This window comes from Taudactylus pleione, unplaced genomic scaffold, assembly GCF_031769625.1.
Source record: "Taudactylus pleione unplaced genomic scaffold, aTauple2 ptg000397bl, whole genome shotgun sequence".
Classification (NCBI taxonomy): Eukaryota; Metazoa; Chordata; class Amphibia; order Anura; family Myobatrachidae; genus Taudactylus; species Taudactylus pleione.
This window is the reverse complement of record NW_028284799.1, coordinates 4227284-4253186: the sequence shown is the minus strand read 5'-3', so window position 1 is coordinate 4253186 and position 25903 is coordinate 4227284. Positions and strand designations below refer to the sequence as shown.

The window sequence follows — 25903 nt, the reverse complement described above, 5'->3', positions numbered from 1 at the left end:
TGAAATCGTCGAAAATTACATCAGCGGTGAAAAAGTTTCGCCGAAAACGGCTTTTCGTTTCTAATTGAATATGGCCCTTAGTCTCAATCGGGACTGCACTGATTAATTTGATATGTGACACTTGTATATCTCTGCGCGTCTGAGTCTGCGTATGAAGAATAATGGAGCTTGGCGTGAAAAAAGGCCAAAGCTGCTGCATCCTAGCACTTTGTATACAGATTCAGACTCCGTTGCACACAGACAAGTATTGTCTATCAAGTTAATCAGTGCACTCTCGTGAAGTGGTTTGTTACTTACAATTGCCACTAAGATGCATTTTCGAGCAAAAAAGACGCTAAGCGCAAGCTGAGTCGCATCAGAACCTTTCACGCCGAGAAGGGCTGTTGAGGTTTTCCTGTTCTGGCGAAACACCACCCCGGGAAGGGGAGTTCAAGTCAGGTGTCTTCTGGAATTGTCATTTTGTCAACCTAGTGGTGCCAGTTCTTTGATAGGGGTCCCTGCTGGGTACACACTGGCCGGTATATTGGCCGTTAAATTGAACGACCAATATATAGTGTGTGCGTTGGCCAGTGTGTACAAACTATATGTCTGTCAATTACGTCATTCACAGACATATTGCATCGGCTGTGCAGCACAGCCGATGGCAGATTTATCTGCACATTGTGTTGTGTGTCCGACCGCCCTTACACTTGCTGCACATACCGACGGGGAGGGGGTGCGATGCGACCCCTGACCAGATAGCAGTGATGGTTGTTCAGTGTGTATGAGCAACCATCATCTGCAGATATATCGTTCAGGTGTGTACCCAGCATTAGACTCCCACTTATTATAACAAAAGAGTAAAAAATAACCACACATTCACAACTTGCAAATAAAGCGTCATTGAATAAACAACTTGCCAAAACCCTTTTACCTATTAATGAAATATAACTTCTTCTTAATCTTGACTGGTGATGAAAGGGGAGTTCTGGTTAGTCCCAGTTTTGATCCTTAAACAACCTTTTTTATGGAGTTGTTTTTCAGGATTTTATCTCCTACTTATACTGTGATAGATCTAAAAGAAGCAAATATATATTTTTAAATTTTTAATTAAAAATTGTGAAGGAGGGTTTTGGGAGTTGTTTTATACCATATGTGTGTTTTTTGTGGGGGGAAGTAGGGTTGAGTTGGTATAATGGGCTGGGAAGTAGTTTAATGGTATACATGTATTTTACGTAACAATATTTATTTTGAGATTTACTGATCCTTTTATTACTGGGCTTTTAGTTTTAGCAAAAACCTCAGATAGCTAATCTAGTAGAGTTTGGCTTCTATTCTGATCTGCTGCAGATCACCTTTGGCTGCTAGCTGCTTCAGAACCTTACTTCATGTTATTCATAAATATATGGCTATGTTAAGAGTTTGACATTATTATGCCTAAAGGATTATGATTATGAAATGCGGCTCATTTAGCCCAAAAACAAAGCAGACACACATGGGCCTGTGATGAGGCTTATATTTTATGGGTGCTCGATCTCTGGTGCAAAGTACACAATGATAATGACTATCAGCAGACAATTCTCAGTTGCGTTTGTGTCCGTCTCACTGGCACTATATACATTATTTGTGTGGCTACTGCAGTCATTTAGTTTATATTTGCATTTGGCCCCCAACAGTAAGAAGATTCCAATTTGATCTTTAAAGGGAAGACAATTGATGATTTTATTTATCTGAACTTAATTTGTACTTGTTTTATTTGCTTGTGTATTTAATTTAATAATATATGATAAATGCTTCCATAAACCTGGCACATATACTATTGGCATAGAACTGGTATGTATGCTACCTTTGCAGAGCTGGACATATCTGGAGATGCGTCAGACTCCGCATACTGTGCAAAATGCTTTTTTTGGCCTCATGTTACATCTGCATATAATGCCGCGTATCCTCTAGTTGATAAAATGAACGATAACAATAGCATTATCGTTCATTATATCGGCCAGTGGATATGCCGTCAACGTCTAATGATGCGCGCTCCCGCTGGTCGTTGACGACGACGCCCATCGCCCATACTTGCAGGGCATCCTGACGATATTGTCCGGTTCTGAAGTACGGTGATGAGGGAGGGTGACGTCACTGAACGATATCGTGATTGATATCCTTCAGTGTGGGTGCTCAATGTCGTTAATGACACTGCGCACACCACTGCCGGGGATACACTATACGATATCGCTCATGGAGCGAATAGTGTAGTGGATATGTGCCTTAACACTACATCAGCCTCTTTGTGAATAAAGTGAAGTATCCTTTAATGAAGGAGACTGTAAAGAAAGCATTTAGTTGTGATCAGCTGGGGTTCCATACCTGGCCACTGGATGACCAAACACAATTACTATTTTAACATATGAAGAAACTTGTAAATAATATTTTGTTTCCTTTTATGATCCATTGTAGATACGTACAGGAATATGGAGATTCACGAAATGCATAGCACTGGCAATGACCCCCCTTTGCTTCTGATGATTGGATATACAGATGGACTTCAGATTTGGAGTATTCCAGTGAGTACAGTCTCTTGTAATTTAGTGCAGTGGAGAAGTTTGAAATGCTAAATAGTACTAGATGTGTATATATAACTCTGTATATTATTATTATTATCCTTTATATGGCGCCACAAGTGTTCCGCGGCGCCTTACATAGTACATAGAACTAATAAGTGAACAAGAAACAAGTAACAGTACATTACAGTGCAGGACAAGGACACGATTTATATACATTGCTGCAATAGCGATTAAGCACTCACAATAAGCAGCCGGGAGTTGGCAGTCACATGTTAGGTGCCCTAATGGGGAGTAAAGTGTAGAAGAAAATGTAAAGAGAAGCACATGAGGGAAGAGGTCCCTGCTCGTGAGAGCTTACATCTAAAGGAATGTGTATGTTCAGACTTCACCAACGCATCACTGTTCTGACATTAGTGGGTGTGAAATGACTGGTGTGAATAGCTTTTTGTACAAGTGATCTCAAACCCTCTGACAATGGTCAGAATATATAGCAGTACAATGTGCAAGATGTAGTTAGCTTATTAACAGTCACAATGTCGACAAGCAAGAGGGTGGCAGGTACTTATGCGATGTAAAGCATCATAACAGTTTTGGCTTTGGAACTTTAAACATGATGGTAAAGCATTATGTTTAAGTTGTAAAGCCAACATGGATACAATGCTTTACATCTCATTACTACCATGTTGGTAATGTGGGTTTGACATACCGCTGTCCCCTTTGTGCCTGTTGACATTCTGAATGTCGATATGCCACACCCTACCCGTATGGGCATGTTTGCAGGGTGCTGTATGCCATCCTACCACCTTGTGAGGACAGTTTTCAGATACTGGTTCCATTATAGTACGATTGTGTATCTAAAACAGCTATAGAAGATAGAAAGAGATTTGTATTTACAAGATAAGCTTTTGGGTTTACTGGTCAAATATATAAGTTCAATTCTCAATTACAGGCTTTCTCGTTTCATTAATCCCAAAATGGCATATTAAAATTTCAACTTATTTATTATTGTTGGTATTTTCTGTTACTAAGCATTGTGTTATGATTACTTTTCAGGCACAAAATACTATTTTTTTTATCCAGTATTTATTAGCTTAGAATAGATAAAAAAAAAAATTAAATGCCACCTACATTTGTGGGCTGCTAGTAACAAAACTCGTCCACAGAATTTGTGCATAAAACGTAATAGTAAAACATTATACTATATAAACTATTTACCAGGTCTGCATTATTGGAGTCTAGGCACACAACCATAGGGCACGAGGCAGCCACTAGTCACTCTTCTAAACATATAATTTTTAAGTTTTGATGCTCCTGTCACACAATTGGCATTATAGTGCACAATTTAACTCCTTCTATGTTAAATCATGTTTCTCATGTTGTGCTCCACCCTCCACCATATACATTCTGCAGGGAAAGCGCTACAACCTCTGGGCTCCTAATATTTACTGAAATTTTAAAGTGAAAGCTTTCTTGATAGTGCCCTGGCGAAACACGTGTTGTGAGCCCACCCTTTGTGCGCACACAGGACCCCTGCACCACGAACTCCGGTCCATAGGGAGGACAACTTTCATGTACTTTGATTTAAAATTTCAGCTGTGTCCTCATCAGCTGTGCACCTATCAGACTACCCTGCACTGCACAGCATCAGGGCTCTGAAGGTGTTTTAATGCTGACAGTAGAAACAGCTTCTTTTCTATATTTTCTCTGTACCACTAATAAGGACTCATTTGGGTAAGTACACAGGCTCTAATTTTCCGAATTATCATATTCCTATAGGAGTATCATTATTTGACAGCTGTCCTCCCTATATAGGATTGAGGGATACCTCAGCTGCTTATTACCAAGTTTGTTCTAATTATTGGACAGTATTCATGTTCGTGGTGATAATATTTTAATCTGTGTGACCCACACCTTTTACCTTTTGTTTATCTTTGCTACAATTTTGCCTTCCCAAAGCACTTTACTATATGGCATCTCTGTTTTATACCCTATACGCATACAACTGTATTTTCTTCACTTTTTTGTCTATATATCCATTCTAATTGTGAGATACTGGCCCATTTATTAATGTTCACATTTGCAATGCGATCTGGGCATGAGATTACCGCCAATGATCGCATTGCAAGATGCGATCATAGCGCCGGGCTGTATCATCTGGACCCACAGGGACATGGGCTCTGCCTTTGTCTTATGGCACTAGTCCTCCTCATTGATAAAAAAAAAAATAGGCTGAATAAATTTTAGCCACTTGCTATCCAGATTGTTTGACCCGCTTCTATGGTATGGTCTATTTAGGTATTCATAAGGCAATATACAATAGCATGCCTGATAAAGATACCTTAACAGTCTTGTAAACTAATGTCCATTCACTTATCTCGTAAGTAGCTTCACATTTAAAGTGGGGATTTTTTTAAAGGCAATACATAGCATGTATTCATTAATAAGCAGCTGAGGTATCCCTCAATCCTATATAGGGAGGACAGGAGTAAAATAATGATACTGTATGGTGGCATAGAAATGACTGCAGCCCATCAATGCACTACAAACAACCATTGTGCATTGCCGGCAGATACCGCCAAGGGTGTCATTCATGATCCAAAACAAATTAGGGTATGCAACTTTACTTTCTAACGTGACTACCCACCTAGTAAGGTGATGACTCTACCCGTACAGCCCAACTAACCAGTCATTTAAAGGAAAGTGCTCCCAAAAAAATTGCACCCAAGCATACCTTGCCGTTCTTTCCCACCTAAGAATAACCAACACAAAACTTAATGCTAAAAAAACAACCCGTAAAATTGGGAGAGAAAGTAGGTAAGAAACACCGCTCCAAGAGGCTTGGCCCTTACAGACACAGCCTTAAACTAACTAGACCACACCCCCATGACACTATTGGATGCTAAATGACTTATGACAGGCACTCAAGCCAGCCCTCAGCCTTGAGGTTTTAACACAAGATTGCAGTCTTATTGCAATCTTTCAGTTCCTCAAATAGCCATTTTAGCTGCTGGTGGAGAAATTACGCCTGGCAATTTAAAGGCAGCATGATTATCAGTCATCCGTAATGGAGCAGCCACTGGCATTTCTATAATTGGTCGAAATGAGGAGGAACTGTGTGGGGTGGAGACATTAAGCATGAACTAGGCATTGGAGAAATCATAAAACAGTCATGTTGCTCACCATTTATGTTATACCATGGCATTAATTCAGTCCTGCTCCCCACATGTCAGCACAACTTTCACTACCCAACTAGTGCGTTTGATGAAATGCCCAGTTTTGTGATATACAGTGAGAAAGTGGGGCATTTATAGAAAATGGGCTAATGTAAATTTGTGCTGAGATGTGCACAGTCTGGAGGAGGAGCAGAGGAGAAGCAAAAACAGAACCCTGCTTTTAGCTGCCATGATTCTTTGTAACGATAATAGTATTGGTTTGAGGATCAATATCATATTTAGTGAGCCCTGAAAGAAGTAAAATTTGCCTTATTAAACCTGTGTTAAAAACAAAACCTGTATTACAGAGAATGAACATTAGATGTCGCTATTACATTTAAAATATGTAAAACATCCCATTCCCTTTAGCTAGATCTTTCAAAGCTCCCTCTATCTGTCAAAAATCACTCTGGTTTCTCCAGTCACTGGTTGTTGTACAATTTCACAACTTATTTCCTAGTAATATAAATACATTATTTTGTACTCTATTTGGCAAATTGTGCAGTTTTATATTGAAAAAGTAAAAATTATAACCATATTTTTATGTACAGTATTATATTTTAAAATTGCAGCACATAACAGCAACGTTCTAACATAAATACTGTAAATAAGCACAATCTCTATAGCAAATTTAATAGTGTTCTCTAAATATAAAATACACAAAAGTTGTTAATTTTTATGGTATCAACATATTTTTATGCTTTTCGAAATCCATATAATAAATTGGGGAAAAGCAAACAAATACAGAGTAGAATAATAATAGAAAAAAATGAGGCCGATTAAGAAAACAAATAATGGGGAGAGGAGTATGTTTTCGGGATCCCCACCAGGTTGAGCACTTATAGGAGCACATGCACACAACTGGATGTTTGTTATTATCTTCAATACTGCCTGCCCTGATGTGCAAGTTTTCTGTTACAATTACAGCTGAAAGCACTACATTAAATTGGTGTACATCTAGATACATATGTAAAAGCACCTTGGTGCAATGAGTTCTAAGGATAAGCCCAGAACGGCATTCTTTGTCCATTTTAGGCTTACCTTACTGCCACCTTTATGCACTTAGTGAATTGCATTATTCCTTTTATCGTCCATCTGGGGGATACCATTGCCTGTGGGTAATGCCTTAGGTGGGTTGGAGGCGTGCACTAACTAGTTCAAACTTACTCCCACTCCCTATATAACCCCACCCCATAACTTGGATCCTCAGTCTTGTTTTTAGTGCCTTGTAGAAGGAACTAGATAGATCCTAGCTTTATAGTCGGTCATTCTGGGAGCACCGGATTGGCCGCACCAACACTGGTATGTAACCCTTCAGAGCATGGTGGCAGACGTTCCGTTTCGGTTACCTCTGTCAGCAGGGTCCCTGCCGACACCCAGATTTGCCTTAATTGGCTTTGACGACATGGTTCTTGAATTCAAGATTCTGAGATCTAAAGGTTTTTACAAATCTGGGGCAAATCCCATGATCCAGGCTCGTGAGCCAGTCACGTCAAAAATATATCATTGCATCTGGAAGAGGTATATTTATTTTGGTGTGAACAGAAGAAGTTTAAGCCTGAGCGTTTTCGATTTATCCCCTATATGTTCCGCCAGTTCCACCTTCGAATCTGAACTTCTTGTTAGAGGCGCTTCAGAAAGCACCCTTTGAACCTTTGGAGTCTATGGATTTGCGATACCTTACCTTGAAAGTGTTTTTTCTGTTGGCCATTGCTTCAGCAAGAAGAGTTTTGGAGTTAGCGGTCCTTTCCTGTAAGTCTCCGCTCCTCATTTTTCATGAGGATAGGGTTGTGCTACGCAGTAAACCTTCTTTTCTTCCAAAGGTAGTTTCAGCGGTTCACATTAACCAGGACATAGTCCTTCCAGCTATTCAGCAGGCTTCAGCCAACGAAGCCTCGCCGTCAAATTTGTTGGACATGGTCCGTGCCTTACGCATTTACATGGAGTGTACTGCGTCTTTCTGACGTACAGTTAGTCCTAACTGATGTTCCAAAAAGAGGCTGGCCAGCCTGTAAAGGATCCATTTCAAGATGGGCAACGGCTGCCAATGGGCAGGCTTACTCTATGTGTCCTATAATGTGTTGGTTCCGGCCTTGTTTTTGACATGTTCCAGTATACAGAACAAGAAAGTGACTAGAAATATTTCAGTCTGCTTTGGCTCTTTACTGACAACAATTTGTAGTTTGCTTAGTTTGTACTATTATTGCTTTTTCTGGTTTTATCCCTTCCTGGTTGACCTTGTTTTTTTCTCTCGGTTAATTAGCTAATAATACTTTGTGTAAGCGATAAGAACTGGTGAATACTAGTGAGCGTGCTTGCTTTAAGGTAAAAAAAGGCTGTATAGATGAAGACCACCATAGCTAGTTATTTGTGTGTATCAGCAAGCCTTTCTGGTTTTACTTGGCAAAGAAACCAGAGTGTTCACCTACTTCATTAACATTTCACAAACTGTCCAGTGATGGCTTCTAATCCTAAAGCTACAGAACTTGAACCTAATCCAAGGGCCCATTTAGTGTAGGAAATCTCATTATGAAGTTATTCACATAACATAGCACTGATGGGCAAGACACACGGTCATTTCCACAATCTACACATAAGTAGCTTTAGCAGCATATAAGATAAGAGTCTGTGTATATTTCTACTAACAGCATAGGAAAGCAGTATAGCAACACCTTGCAAGGTTCTGCAACATCAGGGTAGATTTTATTTGGAAATACAAATCAGGTAGGTTAGACAATCACACTAGTAGTCGGGCTGGCTGGCAACTTTTAGCCTGGGGGGCAAATGCATGCAGGCGGCCCTGGCAGAGGGGTAGCATGTAGCCAGAGTGCCCGAAGAATATGCGTGCAATGGCGCCCCCCCCCCCCCTTCCTCAAGTGTTCCAGGGAGGAGGCTGGTCCATTTGGGATTAATGTAAAGTAAAAATAAAGATTAGGAACAGCCCCGTCATGGTGCCCATATGCAGTGCTCCCCTGTGCCCCAGGAGAGGATCCCCTTATGCAGGCCTCCAGTAGTGCCCCCAGTAGTGATCTCCCTATGCAGTGCCCCTTATACAGTGCCCCCAGTAGTGGTCCCCCCTGTGCAGTGCCCCTAGTAGTAAGCCCCTTATATAGTGCCCCCATTAGTGGTACCCCCTATGCAGTGCTCCTTATATAGTGCCCCCAGTAGCAGTCCACACCCCATGCAGCGCCCCCAATAGTGGTAACCCTTATGCAGTGCCCCTTAAATAGTGGCCCCAGTTGTAGTCTCCCCCCTATGCAGTACCCCCAGTATTGCCCTTTTTATAGAGCCCCCAGCAGTGGTCCCTTGATGCAGTGCCCCAGTGGTAGTCCCCTCCCCCCTATGTAGTGCCCCTAGTAGTAGTCCCCTCCCCCCTATGCAGTGCCCCTAGTAGTTGTCCTCTCCCCTTGTAGTGCCCATAGTAGTAGTAGTCCCGCCTTGTAATAGTAGTCCCCCCAGTAGTAGTCCCCCCAGTTGTAATCCCCCCCCTGTAGTGCCCCCAGTAGTGATCTCCACCTTGTAGTACCCCCAGTAGTGGTCTCCCTCTTGTAGTGCCCCCAGTAGTAGTCCCTCCCTCTTGTAGTGCCCCCAGTCCAGTAGTGGTTCCCCCTTTGTAGTGCCACCAGTTGCCCCCCCTTGTAGTGTCCCCAGTAGTAGTAGTCCCCCCCTTGTATTGCCCCCAATAGTAGTAGTCCCCCCCCCCCCCTTGCAGTGCCTCCAGTAGTGGTGCCCCCAGTAATGGTCTCCCCCTTGTAGTGCCAGCCTCCCCCCCCAGTAGACACACGTAGTAAATAAAAAAAAAACCACTTACCTGAATCCCCGCTCCCGCCATCGCCATCTTCTCCTCTGTCTGTCCTTCCCGGGCCGGGCCGCTCTGCATTATGGGAGAGACGTCATATGACATCATGACGCCTCTCCCATTGCCCACTGCGGGAGCCGGAAGATGGAGCGGCTCCTGCAGTGGGCGCAGCAGCAGCTAATGAGAGTCTGACAGACTCTCATTGTCTGCTGATCAAAACAAACACACAGCTGCCGGAGCCGGCGTCTGTGTGTTTGTAACTTGTGTAGCGCTGACCGAACTCCGTCCTGTCAGCACTACACACGCGGTGCAGTCTGTGTCACAGTGACACAGACTGTCCGCGGCCCGCATGATGCTGCGGCCCGGGGGGCACATGACACCCTGCCCCCCGGCCCAGCCCGCCACGGCTAGTAGTTAAGGGAGTGCCATGAAATCTAAGATAAAACCCATTGTCCGTATATCTCACTAACAGGTATTGAACAACAGTGTAAAGGATGTTAAAAAAAGGACCTTTATCGTTTTTTCCTTTCAGTAGACATGTGGGTTGGTAGGCTTAGTGGGTAAATGTCATTTGACTACTAATACTGGGAACTAGGGAAGGGTAGAGATATGTGTACAAATCCATTAAAGCCTTTATTGGGAACTAAAACCTTGTCATTGCCCTGCAATTAATATGGGGTGCAGTATACAGTTTATTGCTTAGTTTGTATAATGAAATGTTCAGTTATATTCCTGCTACAGCAAGCATTGTTTTCCTGTTGAAGAAACATCAACATTAGGTTGTTGCAACCAATCATAAGGTATATCATGCCCCAGAATTACATTGTTCACTTGTGTCTTTGACTAAGAGTGGGCAGATATTGAATTCATGCTAGTTATACATCCACAAGTTTCTTCTTAATTTGGGTGTGTAACAATTTCATCAGTAGTGCTGGGAGGGGGGGGGGGTCACGGCCACACCCCCTCCACAAGAAACACCTTAAACTACTATGCGGCGCCATGCGCTCGGCACAGGAGGGCGACTCCCAGGGGAGGGGGTGATTATTGCGGTTGCCCCCAGCTGTAACTCCTCTCCTCTCTGGCCATTACCCCTGGCCGTGCCTGTATAGCAGTACAGCAATACATCGGGCACTGAGAGGAGACTGCTGCAGAAGCATAATTTATTAAGGTATAATTTGATACCTTAATGTATCAAATTATTAAGTATTATTATGTGATGTAGTCCAAATCCATCCAGTGAAAGGCCCAGAACATGCTCCCCGGGTCAAAGTTCTGCCCAGCGTACACCAAAGAGAGGTCCGACCGGGACCTCAACCCCCTAGTATGTCTTCTGGGATCCAATGTTACCACTCTGTGAAGTTTTTGTCCAAATCCATCCAGTGGAAGGCTCAGAACAGGCTCCCCGGGTCCTAACCGGCTCCCTGGGTTAAAGTTCTGCCTGGCGCTCTTCGCTGTGAGGTCCGACTGGGACCCCAATCACTCCATTAGGCATCCCAGACCAATTGCCATCCCTCTGTAAAGTTTTCATCCAAATCCATCCAGAGGAAGGCTCAGAACAGGCTCCCAGGGTCAAAGTTCTGCCTAGTGTGCTTTTGTTTCATCATAACTGGACAGACAAACAAACAAACAAACAGACCAATGAATTTTATATACAAGATTATAAGGGGCATATTTACTAAAGGTCGATTTTCATCGATTTAAAATGGATTAAAAGATGTTGTGGTTCTGGAGCTAAATCACACATTTACTAACAAACAATTTTTGTTTCGTTTTTTTTTTTAAGTATTAGTAAATGTGTGATTTGGCCCCAGAAACACAACATCGATGTTAATCGATTTTGATCGATTTAGAATCGACATTTAGTAATCCCCTAAGACTAACTTGCTTCATTTAAATTTGACCAGTTCCTTTTTTGTATTTGTCTGTGCCTTTATTTAACAAATCACATATCCATTTATTATTAACCAAAAAAGGATTGCTTGTGTTAATAAATTACTCTAGTTCCAACCTATTTATTTTTATGTTCACTGCCAAACTACTCAACTACCAGCATTGTTAGATGTTAAGAAAACTTTTTTAACACTCCACATCTGTATTTCACAAAACTCCATTTGTTCAAAAAGGACTTCTGCGTCATCATTATTGAGACTCCTCGGTACCTTCTCCGCTTTTATTAAGTAAATTCTTATCGGGGGTAAAAAGTTTTTTTTTCTTTGATACATTCACCTCCGTATAACAACCACTAATAATAAGTTCTCAAGAATAAGTATAGAATGCTAGTAATAATTGTATTAATGGAGTACTCTCAGAAAATCACATGAAGTCTATCTATCTTGCATATAGTTGTACTAAGTTGTCTGTACTTGACATGCACAGTGAGAACCTGATGGTGGCACATGTGTGCACTCCATGCGCTCCACGTTCAAAGCTTCCACTGCCATCAGTAATAACCACCAGCACCATCCTAGGTCAGTTTGCCCAGCCCACCCACCTTGTGTCACACACACGTACCGCTTAATGAATTTTTGTCGCCCCAAAATGTAAAATTTTTAATTTTCCTTGGCCGGTGAAGCATTCGCCTGTGTGTCCTTGCACACGTCCATGATGACGTGCAATGCGTATGGCCACAGGCGATTGGATAGGCCGGGCATTTAAATGGGCAATAAATAAGAAAACTTCAGTTTGAGCACAAGGAAGTGTAGAGAAGGACAAAAAGAGACTAACCTACAGAACAGAAAAGAGAGACAGATACTAAAGAATATATCACTATTACAGAGAAAGAAAAACACCTGAAGAAAAGAAAAACAGTGCACATAACACTGTGAACTAGGGATGAGCGGGTTCGGATTTCTGAAATCCGAACCCCCCCGAGCCCCCCCGATCCGAGTCGTATTCGAGTCAGGCTCGACTTTTCCCGCCTCACTCGGATCTGAAATCGAGGCAAAACGTCATCATCCCACCTTCCGGATCTCGCGGGTTTTGGATTCTATAAAAGGTCCCCGTGTCGGCGCAATTTTACACTCCGGCTGTGGACAGTGAAGAGGGAGGGTGGGAGCTAGGGCTGGCTGGGCTGTGTTGTGCTGCTGTTGTCCATAGGAGCTGTAACCACTCAGTCCATAGGGGCTGACTGGGCTGTGTTGTGCTGCTGTTGTCCATAGGGGCTGGCTGGGCTGTGTTGTGCTGCTGTCATAGGGGCTGGCTGGGCTGTGTTGTGCAGTCAGTTGCAGTCATAGGGGCTGTGTCCACTTCAAAGTCTATAGGGGCTGGCTGGACTGTGTTGTGCAGTGTCCCATAAAGGCTGTAGTCCTAGAGGGGTGCTGTAGTGTTGTCCAGGGGGTGATCTGTGCATCAGAGGTGCTCCCCAAAAGTGCACTCCAAAAAATGTTTTTTGTTTTTTTGAATTGTGTGCGCAGTAGCCGCACGTGCATAAACAAAGTAGCGTCAAGTGTGCGCCTGTGTCATAAGTAAAGGGCCGGCTGGCTTGATTGTTAAAAGGTGCTGTAACCCCCAAAGTGCACTCCAAAAAATATATTTTTTTTTCTGTGTTTGTGTATTGTGTGCACTGTACGTGCATCCTCAAAGCAGCAGCGCCAAGCGTGCGTCTGTCTGTTAAAGGGTGGTGTAACCCCCAAAGTACGCTCCACAAAAAATAAAAAATTCTTCTTTTTTTTGTCTTTGTGAATTGTGTGCACTATAGCTGCACGTGCATCAACTAAGGAGCAGCGTCAAGCATGCGCCTGTGTCCCATAAGTAAAGAGCTGGCTGGCTCATTTCTTAAAGGGTGGTGTAACCCACAAAGTGCACTAGTCTCCAACAAAAAGAAAAAATTATTTTCTGTGTTTTGTGTGCGCCTTAGCCACACGTATATATCAATATAACATAAATGGAGGACCAAACTTTCTCCGATAAAAATAAAATAGGGAAAGATCAAGAACCACTTCCTCCTAGTGCTGAAGCTGCTGCCACTATTCATGACATAGACAATAACATGCCATCAACGTCGTCTGCCAAGGTCGATGCCCAGTGTCATAGTAGAGGGCATATACAATCCCAAATGACAAAGTTCAGGAAAATGACCTTTAAAAAAAACATTTAAATCATCTGAGGAGAAACGTAAACTTGCCATTTACGACACGGCGTGGCAAGGAATGGCTAAGGTCTTTCCCTATGTTCATGACTAGTGGTTCAGCTTCACATGACGATGGAAGCCCTCCTCCCGCTAAAAAAATCAAACGAGTTAAGCTGGCAAAAGCACAGCGAAGAACTGTGCGTTCTAAGAAGATATCACAAATCCCCAAGGAGAGTCCAAGTGTGGTGGCGGTTGCGATGCCTGACCTTCCCAACACTGGACGGGAAGAGGTGGCTCTTTCCACCATTTGCATGCCCCCTGCAAGTGCTGAAAGGAGCACCCACAGTCCACTTGCTGATATGCAAATTGAAGATGTCACTGTTGAAGTACAACAAGATGAGGATACTGGTGTAGCTGGTGCTGAGGAGGAATTTGGCGAGGAGGATTCTGATGGTGATGTGGTTTGTTTAAATCAGGCTCCGGGGGAGACAGTTGTTGTCCGTAGGATGAAAAAAAGCCCATCACGGTTATACCTGGGCAGAAGACCAAACATTCTACCTCTTTGGTCTGGCAATATTTCTATCCAAATCCGGACAACAACAGTCTTGCCATATGTACCATATGTAAAGGTGAAATAAGTAGGGGTAGGGACGTTAACCACCTAGGAACATCCTCCCTTATACGTCACCTGCAGCGCGTTCATAAAAAGTTACTGTCAAGTTCAGAAACTTTGGCTAAGACCGTAAGCAGTCCAGGGACACCTAAATCCCTTTGTCCTGTTGTATCCAAGCGCCTGCAAACTACACCGTCAACTCCCTCCTCGTCAATTTCGTCCTTAGTCAGGATCGGAAGTAGTCCTGCTGGCCATGTCACTGGCATGACTGACTCTCCTATCCGGGATTCCTCCAGAGGATCCTGCATTGCTACGCCTACTGCTGCTGCTGTTGCTGCTGGGAGTCATTCATCATCCCAGAGAGGAAGTAGGAACACCACTACTTTTACTAAACAATTGACCCTCCAACAGTCCTTAGCGAGGAGGATGAAGTACGACAGCAGTCATCCTGAAGCAAAACGTATAACTGAGGCCTTGACTGCTATGTTGGTGTTAGACGTGCGTCTGGTATCCACCATTAGTGCAGTGGGATTTAGACAATTGATGGAGGTAGTGTGTCCCCGGTTCCAAATCCCGTCTAGATTCCACTTCACTAGGCAGGCGATACCGAGACTGTACAGAAACGTCAGAAAAAGTGTTCTCAGTGTCCTGAAAAATGCGGTTGTACCCAATGTCCACTTAACCACGGACATGTGGACAAGTGGAACAGGGCAGACTAAGGACTATATGACTGTGACATCCCACTGGGTAGATGTATCACCTTACGCAGCAACAACAGCAGCATCACCAGTAGCAGCATCTCAGAAATGCCAGCTCGTTCCAAGGCAGGCTACGCTGTGTATCACCGGTTTCAGTAAGAGGCACACCGCCGACAACCTCTTAGAGAAACTGAGGGAAATCATCGCCCAGTGGCTTACCCCACTTAGACTCTCCTGGGGATTTGTGATATCTAACAATGCCACCAATATTGTGCGGGCATTACATCTGGGCAAATTCCAGCACGTCCCATGTTTTGCTCACACAATAAATTTGGTGGTGCAGAATTTTCTGAAAAGCGGCAGGAAACGCTTTGGGTGGCCCGAAAAAATTTCTGCCCACTTTCGCCATTCAGCGACTGCGTGCTGAAGACTGGAGCGCCAGCAAACACTCTTGAACCTGCCCCGCCATCACCTGAAGCAAGAGGTTGTGACGCGGTGGAACTCAACCCTCTTTATGCTTCAGAGGATGGAGGAGCAGCAAAAGGCCATTCAAGCCTATACATCCACCTGTGACATAGGCAAAGGAGGGGGTATGCACCTGACTCAAGCGCAGTGGAGAATGATTTCCGTGTTGTGCAAGGTTCTCCAGCCCACACGTGAAGTCAGTTCAGACACTGCCAGCTTGAGTCAGGTCATTCCCCTCATCAGGCTTTTTCAGAAGCAGCTGGAGAAAGTGAAGGAGGAGCAAAGCCGGAGCGATTCCGCTCGGCATGTGGGACTTGTGGATGAAGCCCTTCATTCACTTTGCCAGGATTCCAGGGTGGTCAATCTGTTGAAATTAGACCACTACATTTTGGCCACCGTGCTCGATCCTAGGTTTAAAGCCTATGTGGTGTCTCTCTTTCCGGCCGACACAAGCCTGCGGAGGTGCAAAGACCTGCTGATGAAAACACTGTCAGCTGAAGCGGAACGTGACATGTCAACAGCTCCTTATTCATTTTCTCCCGCAACTGGGGCTGCCAGGAAACAATTTGGTATCCTAAGCTACCTGCTGGCGGTGATGCAGGGCAGGCAGGACCAAATTTGGACATCTGGTCCGGACTGAAGGACCTGGCAACAATTTCTGACATGTCTTCTGTCACTGCATATGATACTGTCACCATTGACAGAATGGTGGAGGATTACATCGGTGACAGCATCCAAGTAGGCATGTCAGACAGTCCGTACCTCAAACTGGCTCTATTTTACCTGAGTTGCCCCCCCTCCAGTGTGTACTCCGAAAGAGTGTTTAGTGCAGCCGGGAACCTTGTCAGCGAAAGGAGTAGGAGGTTGCTTCCACAAAATGTGGAGAAGATGATGTTCATAAAAATGAATTATCAACTCTTCCAGGGAGACCAGCCTCCAGAACGTACAGAGGGACCTGTGGTGGTGGATTCCTGCGGGGACGAATTAATACTCTGTGAGGATGAGGATGTACACAACACTGAAGAGGGTGAGGAATCGGTGGATGAGGAGGATGAGGACGACATCTTGCCTCCGTAGAGCCAGTTTGTGCAGGGCCAGATTAATTGCCAGCTTGTTTTGTGGGGGCCCAAACGAACCAATCATTTCAGCAACAGTCGTGTGGCAGACCCTGGCGCTGAAATGATTGGTTTGTTAAAGTGTGCATGTCCTGTTTATACAACATAAGGGTGGGTGGGAGGGCCCAAGGACAATTCCATCTTGCACCTCTTTTTTTATTTTAGCTGTTTTTATGCTTTTTTTTTTTTTCAAAAAAATACATATCCAAAACACAAAACCCAGAACCCAAAACACGGAAGGGTGGTTTTGGCAAAACCAATCCAGATCCAAAACACGAAGAAAGATCCAGAACCAAAACCAATACACGAAAAGTGGCCGGTGCACACCCCTACTGTGAAGGCGGTGGGGGTGGTAAGGAAGAGTGAAGAAAAAAAAGCAGCAATTAAACAGAAGAAAGGCTGTATAGGAAATAATGAGACACCCTAATCGTGCAATGCACATGCACACCACCGTTAAAGAAATGGACAAAGCTTAAAAAAAGGAAGGGGACAGAAAAAAAAGGGTAAAGAGACAAAAAGAGGAGAGCTTGAAAAAGGGGTGTCAAAAAGGAAGGAGAGAATAGAGGGGGAGAGAGAGAGGTAAATGGGGGGGCAGAGAGAAATGGGAAAGGAGGGGTAAAGAGACAGTGATGACTGGAAGGGGGGGAGGGAGAGATACTGGATAAGAGAGGGAGAGAGAGATGGGGGAATAGGGGTTGAGAAATGGAAGGTGGGGGAAGAGAGAGGAAAAAAGAATCTTTGGCAAGTTTGGAACAACAGCTAGTGACCCAGCGAATGATGGGTTTATAATATATATGCAAGAGATATACTGAATATCTGCGCTAATAAAAATGTATAAGTGATACCCAGAGAATTGATATGTGTAAATCACCACTAAAACAAGAATTATAATATAAAATATATGTTTTTACTGTAATAAATCCAATATGACCGGTCAAAATATAAACAACAAGATTGTTCACATACAATTAGCAATTGCAATAAATTGAGAAGCTAATTGTAGCAAATGTATTACTAGTTGATATAAAAATATTAATAATAAAAGAATCGCTGGAGGAGGTGGATCCAAAAATTATGGAAACATAAGTATTAATCCATATTGTCTGCATTCGTAGTGGGTGGTCTTCAATCTCACCAGGGATATTAAGCTGTTGTTATAAAGTTACAGACTGCATGTAGTCACGTTCCTAGCAGACGTGTCACATGTATTAACTTACAGATCACTTAGTTCACATCCGAGCAGATGAAGAAGCTGTGTGAGTGGCGGAGGAGGCTCTGGAGAGACGGAATAATAGCGGCTCCTTGATAGTCAGGTGTTGTTGGTATCGAACTGGTTGCGTCTCAATCCTCCCGCTGCTGGCTAGTGTCCAGCGGGACCGCAGGCTGACGCGTTTCGCTCCATAAATCTGGGGCTTTACCAAAGAGTGAATAACATACTCCACATGGACCATCATAATATATATGTATGCTAATGTAATAATGTTGTGTCTGTCTGTTCTGAGTTGGAGCAAGAACTACTGAACCAATTTTAATGAAAACTGAATCAGTTTACAGTGGACACACCTAGAAATAACCTTCACTTCGTTTAATCTCGACTCATCAAGTTAAAGCTGAGCAATAACAAAAATAAATTTTATTGACCTCATCAATGCAAGAAGGAGACAGGTGTGGTACCATGCGCGTGTCCAGTACGGGGTGGGGAGAGAGGTGCTTTGGCCCCGCGTTCACTTGAATAGCATAGGCCACATAACAGTCTGTGCACTGGGCACACTGTGACATTGGTGTGAGTGGTGGGTGAAGGTGCTGCTATTACCAGTCTCCAGGCTGTATAGCGCTGCTGGTCACGTTGACTCTCCTGTGACAGGGCCCCTATGCAAAGCAATACAACTATAACACCTCAAATAAAATAAAAAATTGACACAAGCAATTTCTTTGTGGGCGAAGCCACGAACAACAGCTAGTACTAGGATAGATGTGTGTAAAAAAATCTTACATACAAACATAACAAGGACATATGAAGTTAATTGCAGAGTAGAATTAGACATTAAGATGAGGTTTGGTATGCAAAAAAATAATTTTATAGTACCTTGTATATGCAGATTCTGCAAGCTCTTGCAAGTTATACCACTTTCAGACAGGAAAAAAATGAAATCCCGGGTTTTGTGTGCCGGGTTGTTTTGCAAGTCCCTGCCTGTACCCCCCTTCAGGCAGAAGAGCAAATTACCGGGTCAAACATTTCAACACAGTAATTTGCTGATTATCAGGGGTATTTCTTCTGTCTGAAAGTATCAACCCGGGTCGAAATTCCCTGGTCTCCGACCCTGGTAAATTCCTGGGTTGAAGACCTGGGATTTTCGACCCAGGTTGACCCTTTCAGACAGAAAAAGGACCAATATTGATCAGCAAATTACCAGGTTGAAATGTTTTGACCTGGTCATTTGTTTTTCTGTCTGAAAGGGGTATAAGCGTTATCTGTTTCTCTACAGGGGACAACAGCCTTTAAGTAGAGAATACCCACCTGCTTGCAGTTCTCCAAGTTGTCCTCTGCCCTTTAGCTAAATCTCTAGTTGTCAATAAGGTGTAAAATATAGCTATTTCGAAGAGTGAAAACTAGAGAATAAATAGCCTCTCACTGCCACATAACAGGATTCTGGGTTGTTGAAATTGTCTTTAAAAGGCTCCTGGGGTAAACATGAAATACTTCTATGACTTTCCCCTCACAAAATAAATCATTGTATAACAAATTCCTATATATTTAATACAAGCGAAGTTTATATTTGTACTGTGGCACACAGACAATAGAATGTTTCTTTTTTGTGTGTGTGTGTGGCCACCTCTATTGTTACATAGAAATGTAGCAATTCTGCAGTCATATATATTGTGCTCTGTAATAGTTTTGAATGTGAATGTACACCTGAATGTCTGTTATTTGCACAGCAGTTAATGAAATAATACACTAATCTGAGCCCTGCTGGAATGCCTGAGTGATTATGAAGTGTTTATGACAGCTGTTAAGCTAACACCGTCTGTAATGGTGTAACATTGATTCGCAAACACCTTCACAGTCTGCCTCTAAAAGTGTGTTTCTCCATCGTCTGAGTGGTTTTATATTAAGATCCCTTTGGAGCAAGATCTTTGACTAGAAAGTGTTACTTATAAATTTCAGATACCATTATATGTGGTTCAAAGGACTACAGTAGTGTTTGAGTTGGTGAAAGGGGGAGCGAGTGGTGGAATAGCTGAGTTTGTGAAGTGTAATTGTTTGAAAAATCATTCCACTTCCAAGCAAGTGGCTTCTATTAGATTAGGACCAAACATACATATTTGTCAAGGCAACATGTGAACTTTAGTTTAGATGATCCAGCAGTAGATAGCATCACCTGGAGTAATAATAATCAGCTTGTTTGCAATGAGTAAAGGCCCCCATAGATCAGCAATCTGAAAACCGCAATTGATCAGTTTGAAGATTTATTGCCTGATCTTCGGATTTCCCAATTTAGCAATCTGTGCCCATACATTAGATATTTTTCAGTAATTTGCATATCATTTTCAGCAACACAGATCTGCCAATCTTGAAAGGCCCATCCTTTTACTAGTAATGGTCTGCAAATCTGCTGATCATGTCCATACACTAGCAACCTACAGCCCCAATCCATCTGCGAAATCCAACATGTTGGACAACCTGATTTACCGATTCCAATCACTTTTTGGTTGCGTTCTGTGAAGCCCATACATTGCAGATTTTTTATACAATCGATTGCTGATGTATGGGGGCCTTGACAGAGACTGCTGTGCAGCCTTGGGAGTGTCTAACCTGCCATTTCAAAGTCCATTTTGTGTTTCCTTCTCTCTAGTTATTTGCTCTGTGCATGTCTCATACATAAGTTAATGCAGCCATGCTACATGCTTGGCGATAACTGGACACTCATGAAAATGATCCTTTTCAGTGCTACCCTTGGTTTGGGTGTTTTGGACTATGGGGTTGCTGAACACAGATTCCCGATTATCGGGAATCTGTGCATGTGCAGGACCCATTCTGCGAGTGTGCAGAATGGGTCCTGCTGACACGCACGCTAGCCCTTGAATGCGACCTTCGTCGCAGTGCTGGGATCGCAAATGCAGCATGGGGTGTCATACAAGGGTGTCTCCCTTCAGGCTGCCGGCGTCAGGATATGGGATGTTATACCCATTCCCATACACTGCATTTGCATGATTGCAAGAATCGCATTGCAAAGCTGCCTGGGTGCAGCTTTGCAATTACGATCCTTGCTGAATCAAAAGGGTATGGAACCAAGGAGGGGCTCAGCAGTTTATTGGTGGTCCTTTGGGAGGGATGATTCAGCTATTGCAGTGTTTATTGGGGGTTTGTAGATTCAACACTGGAGAGTCATTGCACATGTAGTAACCATTAGAGTCCTTCTGCCACCCAATGCCTATGTGATATGCTAAATCATTAGTCATAGGCTGTTCATAGTTACAGTATTTTCTTTCCGAGACACTGATGACATAGAATAAAGCATAGTCTAGGTTAGATGCACAATCAAATATCTAACCAAGGAGTTTGGGGGCTCAGCCGTATATTGGTGCACCATTGGTCAGAGCATCAATAGTGTTATGAACCCACAGGAGTGCAGTTGTACAATTAGTCACAAAATAGTGATATTTATACAATGATATTTTTTGGAAAAGGTATAAAGACTTGAATTAATGCAGGATACACTAATGAATGAAGATTCACTTGAACATGCAGACATAATGTAAATACTGGGAGTCCAGCATATAAATTGGTATGCTAATATGAGGAAAGCACTACAGGGTAAATTTACTAAATGTTGACTTCAATTGGTTTCAAATTGATCAACATAGATGTTGTATTGCAGGGGATAAATCATATTTACTAACAATTATAAAAAAAATCAAAAAAGAAAATTGTATGTTGGTAAATGTGATTTAGCCACTGAAACACAACATCGATTGATCTAATTATTTTTTTTTTTTATTGAAATGGACCATTAGTAATTTTACCCCTAAGAGTCCAGAAAATGCACAATGCAGATAACTTGCAGGCAGTAACTCACAGTCCAGATTAATAATAATAGTGCCAGACACAAGTAAAGTCACTCATAAATAAATGAACAAAAGATGGTAGCCTGGTGAGTAGAAGAAGTTCCTCTGTTTGCAGATCCAAATATACAGGATGTAAATAGCAAACAGGTATGAACAGGAACAGGCATCCAGAAATCTTGGCAAAGCAGGTCCAGAAGCTCACAAGAAACATTAATGATACATCAATGACAGGTTCCAGGTATAGTAGATCAGAACAGTTATGAACCATTGAGCTGGCCACACATCTAAAGATTATCTGTCCAACCATCCAACTAGTTGATTGGTTGGAATGAAAATCTGGTAGGGTATGAAAGCAAATGACAATCAGCAATTTGCTCCCAAACGCTGGAAAATGGACAAAAACTGTTTGAACAAATTTAGGCCCTCATTCAGAGCCGGACGCTCTGAGCAGAGCGCTCGCTCTGAATGAGGGCCGTCCTCCATAAAAATGGAGCGTCCTCCTGGACGCTCGTATAGCTGTGGGTCACCACCCACAGCACATACGAGCGTGCAGGATGATGGTCGCGATGGTCTTGACCATCGCGACCATCGCCAGTGCGACCAGAAGCCTGTGGTCGGGTTTTTCGACCACAAGCCCTGGAGTGATTTTGGCTCTATCAGAGCCAAAATCACTCCCACTGACATCACTAGTGATGTCAGTGGGCCGGCTTCTGACTGTAGGCGTTCCCTTGGGAACGCCCCCGTCTGGGAGGCACGCCCCCGGCACGCCCACCAAAGCGGGCGTGCTGTCAATCAACATCGACAGCACGCCCCCTTTGATCAGACACAACGAGCGAAGGAAAGTCCTTCGCTCGTCGCGTCTCGCGCATGCGCACGACGGAGCTCCCTCCGTCGTGCGCATGCTCAGTGCACACCATCGACCCACTTGCGAGCGGACAGCCACTCACGAGTGGGTCTGAATCAGGCCCTTAGATCAAATATTTAACAAACTTGTCTGAACGACCATTTTCATTTGTTTTCTGGCATTTAGGAGCAAATTGCTGATCATCAGTTACTCCCATACTTTACCAGATTTTCATTCCAACCAATCAACTAGTTGGATGGTTGGACAGATAATCTTTAGATGTGTGGCCAGCTGTAATCCAGAGCTGTGGCAGAAACATGAATCCCAAAATAAAGCAGACAACATTAATGACCTAACATTGAGTTCTGGAAACAGACAGCCTAAAAAGGCAGTTGACAGGTGTAGTCCATGCTGGTACTTGTCATCAATTACCTGACACCTGTGCGATGAGGAGAGTCCAAAAAGCAACACCTTTGGTAAGGACCAGTACTGCAGCTCTCATACAGGGATCGGGTGACCTCTGGTGGGGAGAAAACATACTGCCAGAAAACAGACAGAGGGCCTGATTCAGGTTGATTTGCAAGGCTGCGTTCGCACGCAGCCGGCCGATGTTTGCATTCTGCGCATACATATGCATCGCAGTGCGCGTTCGCTAACCGGCCGCTGCGATCGGGAATCGATCTCAGTAAGCATGCAGTCCCATTACATAGTGATTGACAGAAAGTGACCACTTGTGGGTGGAGGGGAGGGGGGGGGGGGTGGTCGGGTGAACGCAGGCGTGTCTGTGCGTTTGAACATCGTTACAGGGGCGTGCATAATTAATCCCATGCAATTGTATACGTAGCCAGAGATCTAGTTGGCGATAGGAAGTTTAGTAGTTTGTGCGGAAGGTCATGGTCAGCCACAAATGTGTGTATGGGTTCGATGTTATCGATGTTTTCGCTGACTTGCAGATGCATGTCATGGGAAGTGGGCGGCTTTATACAGTGGGGGGCGTCTTAGTATAGTGCTGCGGTTGCCATGCGATTTTGTATTTAACATATTTTCACAGCGAGCGGGTGCATGTGAATGCAGCCTTGCGAACCAACCTGAATCAAGCTCAGAGTCCTAACAAATAGAGAGAGATGAATCCGCAACTGCAGTGTTGCGTGAGGATCTTTAGATTCAGCACTGCAGAATAATTGCATATGTAGTAACCATCCGAGGGCAAAATACTATCCATTGCCACCCAATGCCTATATGGTATGTTAAATCATTAGTCCATCACCTGCTCGTAGTGACAGTGTGCTCTTTCCCAGACTGTGAGGACTCATAAATAAAGCATAGTCTGGGTTAGATGCTCGATCAAATATCGAACCAGAACTGGTGCTCTCTAGGTGACAACAGGTGGCTCTAAGTTATCAAAATATTTTGCACTATTTTGTTTTCCCACTTAGAGGTGAATAGACTTTTTCAAGCATGGTAACATGCTTTGAACGCAGTGAAATAGATTAAGCTTAAACATATGCAGATGCAACTGGGCATTGATGGACAGCAGATAATCAGTATTATTTTCATATTAATTTGTATGTTCTGCACTTATCATAAACACATATGTTAGGTATAGCATTTAAATGTTGGTTGATAAGGACTCCTACTGTGAGCTGGAGTTCTCCAGTGCATTGTATTAGTTAGTTGGAAATACATTACCCATACCTTCTCATATCCCTTCCCTTGTCTTCCACTGTAATTAAACCTGGCAGCCAGCCATGGTCACTGTTACATTTTTATATTGTGGAAACAATTATGTAGCTCTTTGTCAAACAGTTAATCCTTTATGCTGCAGGGAAACTGGTCATTTTTTTAAGCAAAAATGAGCACAGACATTTAAAAGTGTTTGCAAATCATCATTTGCAAGATAGTAATACAAAAAAAAATTGCTACTTCCTAACAATTACTGGGGTGGATTACAGGACAGTCTAAATTGTAATAAAATAACTTGTTATAGTAATAAATACAAAGCTTTATTACATTATATAAATGTAGAACCATTTCAATAAACATTGGATATTTGCAAACTCAATATTGTAGGATTTGGGTGCATATGTAACACTTCTACAGAGGCTGATTGAAAAGTAATGAGAGTGAATTTTTTAAAATTCAGAATCAGATGACTCCACAGGATTTGAACATTTTTCTTTTTCAAAGTAGTGTCCTTCACATTCAATACATTATTTGCAGCGTTTCAACAATGATTCCAAGACGTGCAGCAGACTGTTTTGTGACATCACTTTTAGTGTTGCTGCTGTGGCATTTTTCACTTCATCATCTGTTGAGAACTTCTTTCTGCACAGTTGTTTTTTTTAGAAATCACAGGGTGCTAAGTCCAGGCTATATGGAGAGTGTTCCAGTGCTGTCCCATTAATTTCAGTCAGTGTTGCCAATGCAACAGCAGCAACATGTGGTTGTGCATTGTCTTGTAGCAAAAACCACTGTTTCTTCAGCAAATGTGGTCTTTTTTACCTCATGGCTCCACATACATGGGTTTTCAGGACGTGACATCTCTAATCGCCGTGTATGGTCTCCCAGAACGCGCTTAGTCAGTCACTCGCATATTATCCTCTTTGAAGTGCATCCACCATCGAAATACTGCAGCACGGCTAATTGTTTATCCACCGTACACTTGCCGTAACATTTCATAAGTTTCATTTCCGCTTTTTCCAAGTTTAACACAAAATGTAATCACACATCTCTGATGTAATCTCATAGACACGTCTTCCTTATCAGCCCTGACGAAACGCATGAATATTTTTCACGCGCTGTGACCAAATAAACAAGACTACGGCAGTCCAAGCGCAGGTTCAAACACATTGATGTAGGAGCTTCACAATAACCAGCATAGCGTTGCCACCTACCTATGGGACAGAAAAACAGAGGAAATTTCATTACTTTTCAATCAGCCCTCGTACAAACCTATTAAAATTAAGGGTAGATCTGCTGGAAGTTCTGTAATATTTTTTAGCTGGAAGGATAATTTACAAATTATCAGGGCAATTGTTTTTTTTTTGTAATGCCAAACTCCTACCTTCAGTCATGGCGACTTAATTTTTCAGGAAAATATGATTTAAATGAGATAAAATGGTGTACAAGATGCATTTTTTTCAGGTGTTCTTTGTTTTGCTGGAGAATAGTGCAGCCTTTTCTCTGAAAGTAAGGATTTGATATGTCCATGTTCTTTAATATTGAGGTGGTTGGGCCTCATCCTATACTTTTAATGGAACTTATTTGGCACCTTTCAGTTGCACTTTTATGGTCAAGTGTGTTCGTAGAGGTTTAATCAATGTGATAAAAACATTTCAACACTGTAAGTGACACATATAAAGACAGTGGCCCTCATTCAGAGGCGGTCGCAAGAAGCGAGCGCTTGCTCTGAATGAGGGCGGGCGCTTGTCTTTTCAAGTGCGGCCTCCTGGTCGCTAGCTAAGCTGTGGGTTACCACCCA

At 43.0% G+C, this 25903-nt stretch overlaps 1 protein-coding gene across 5 annotated transcripts in view; it reads left to right on the top strand.

Annotated features, from left to right (window-relative positions):
• BCAS3 (BCAS3 microtubule associated cell migration factor) overlaps nt 1-25903 on the top strand; it is a 1455708-nt gene that overhangs the window by 44710 nt on the left and 1385095 nt on the right. For all 5 annotated transcript variants that reach the window (XM_088446353.1, XM_088446352.1, XM_088446354.1 and 2 more), the window contains exon 5: nt 2434-2540. In XM_088446353.1, coding sequence (XP_088302479.1) covers nt 2434-2540 — 107 coding nt within the window. The remainder of the gene's footprint in view (nt 1-2433; nt 2541-25903) is intronic.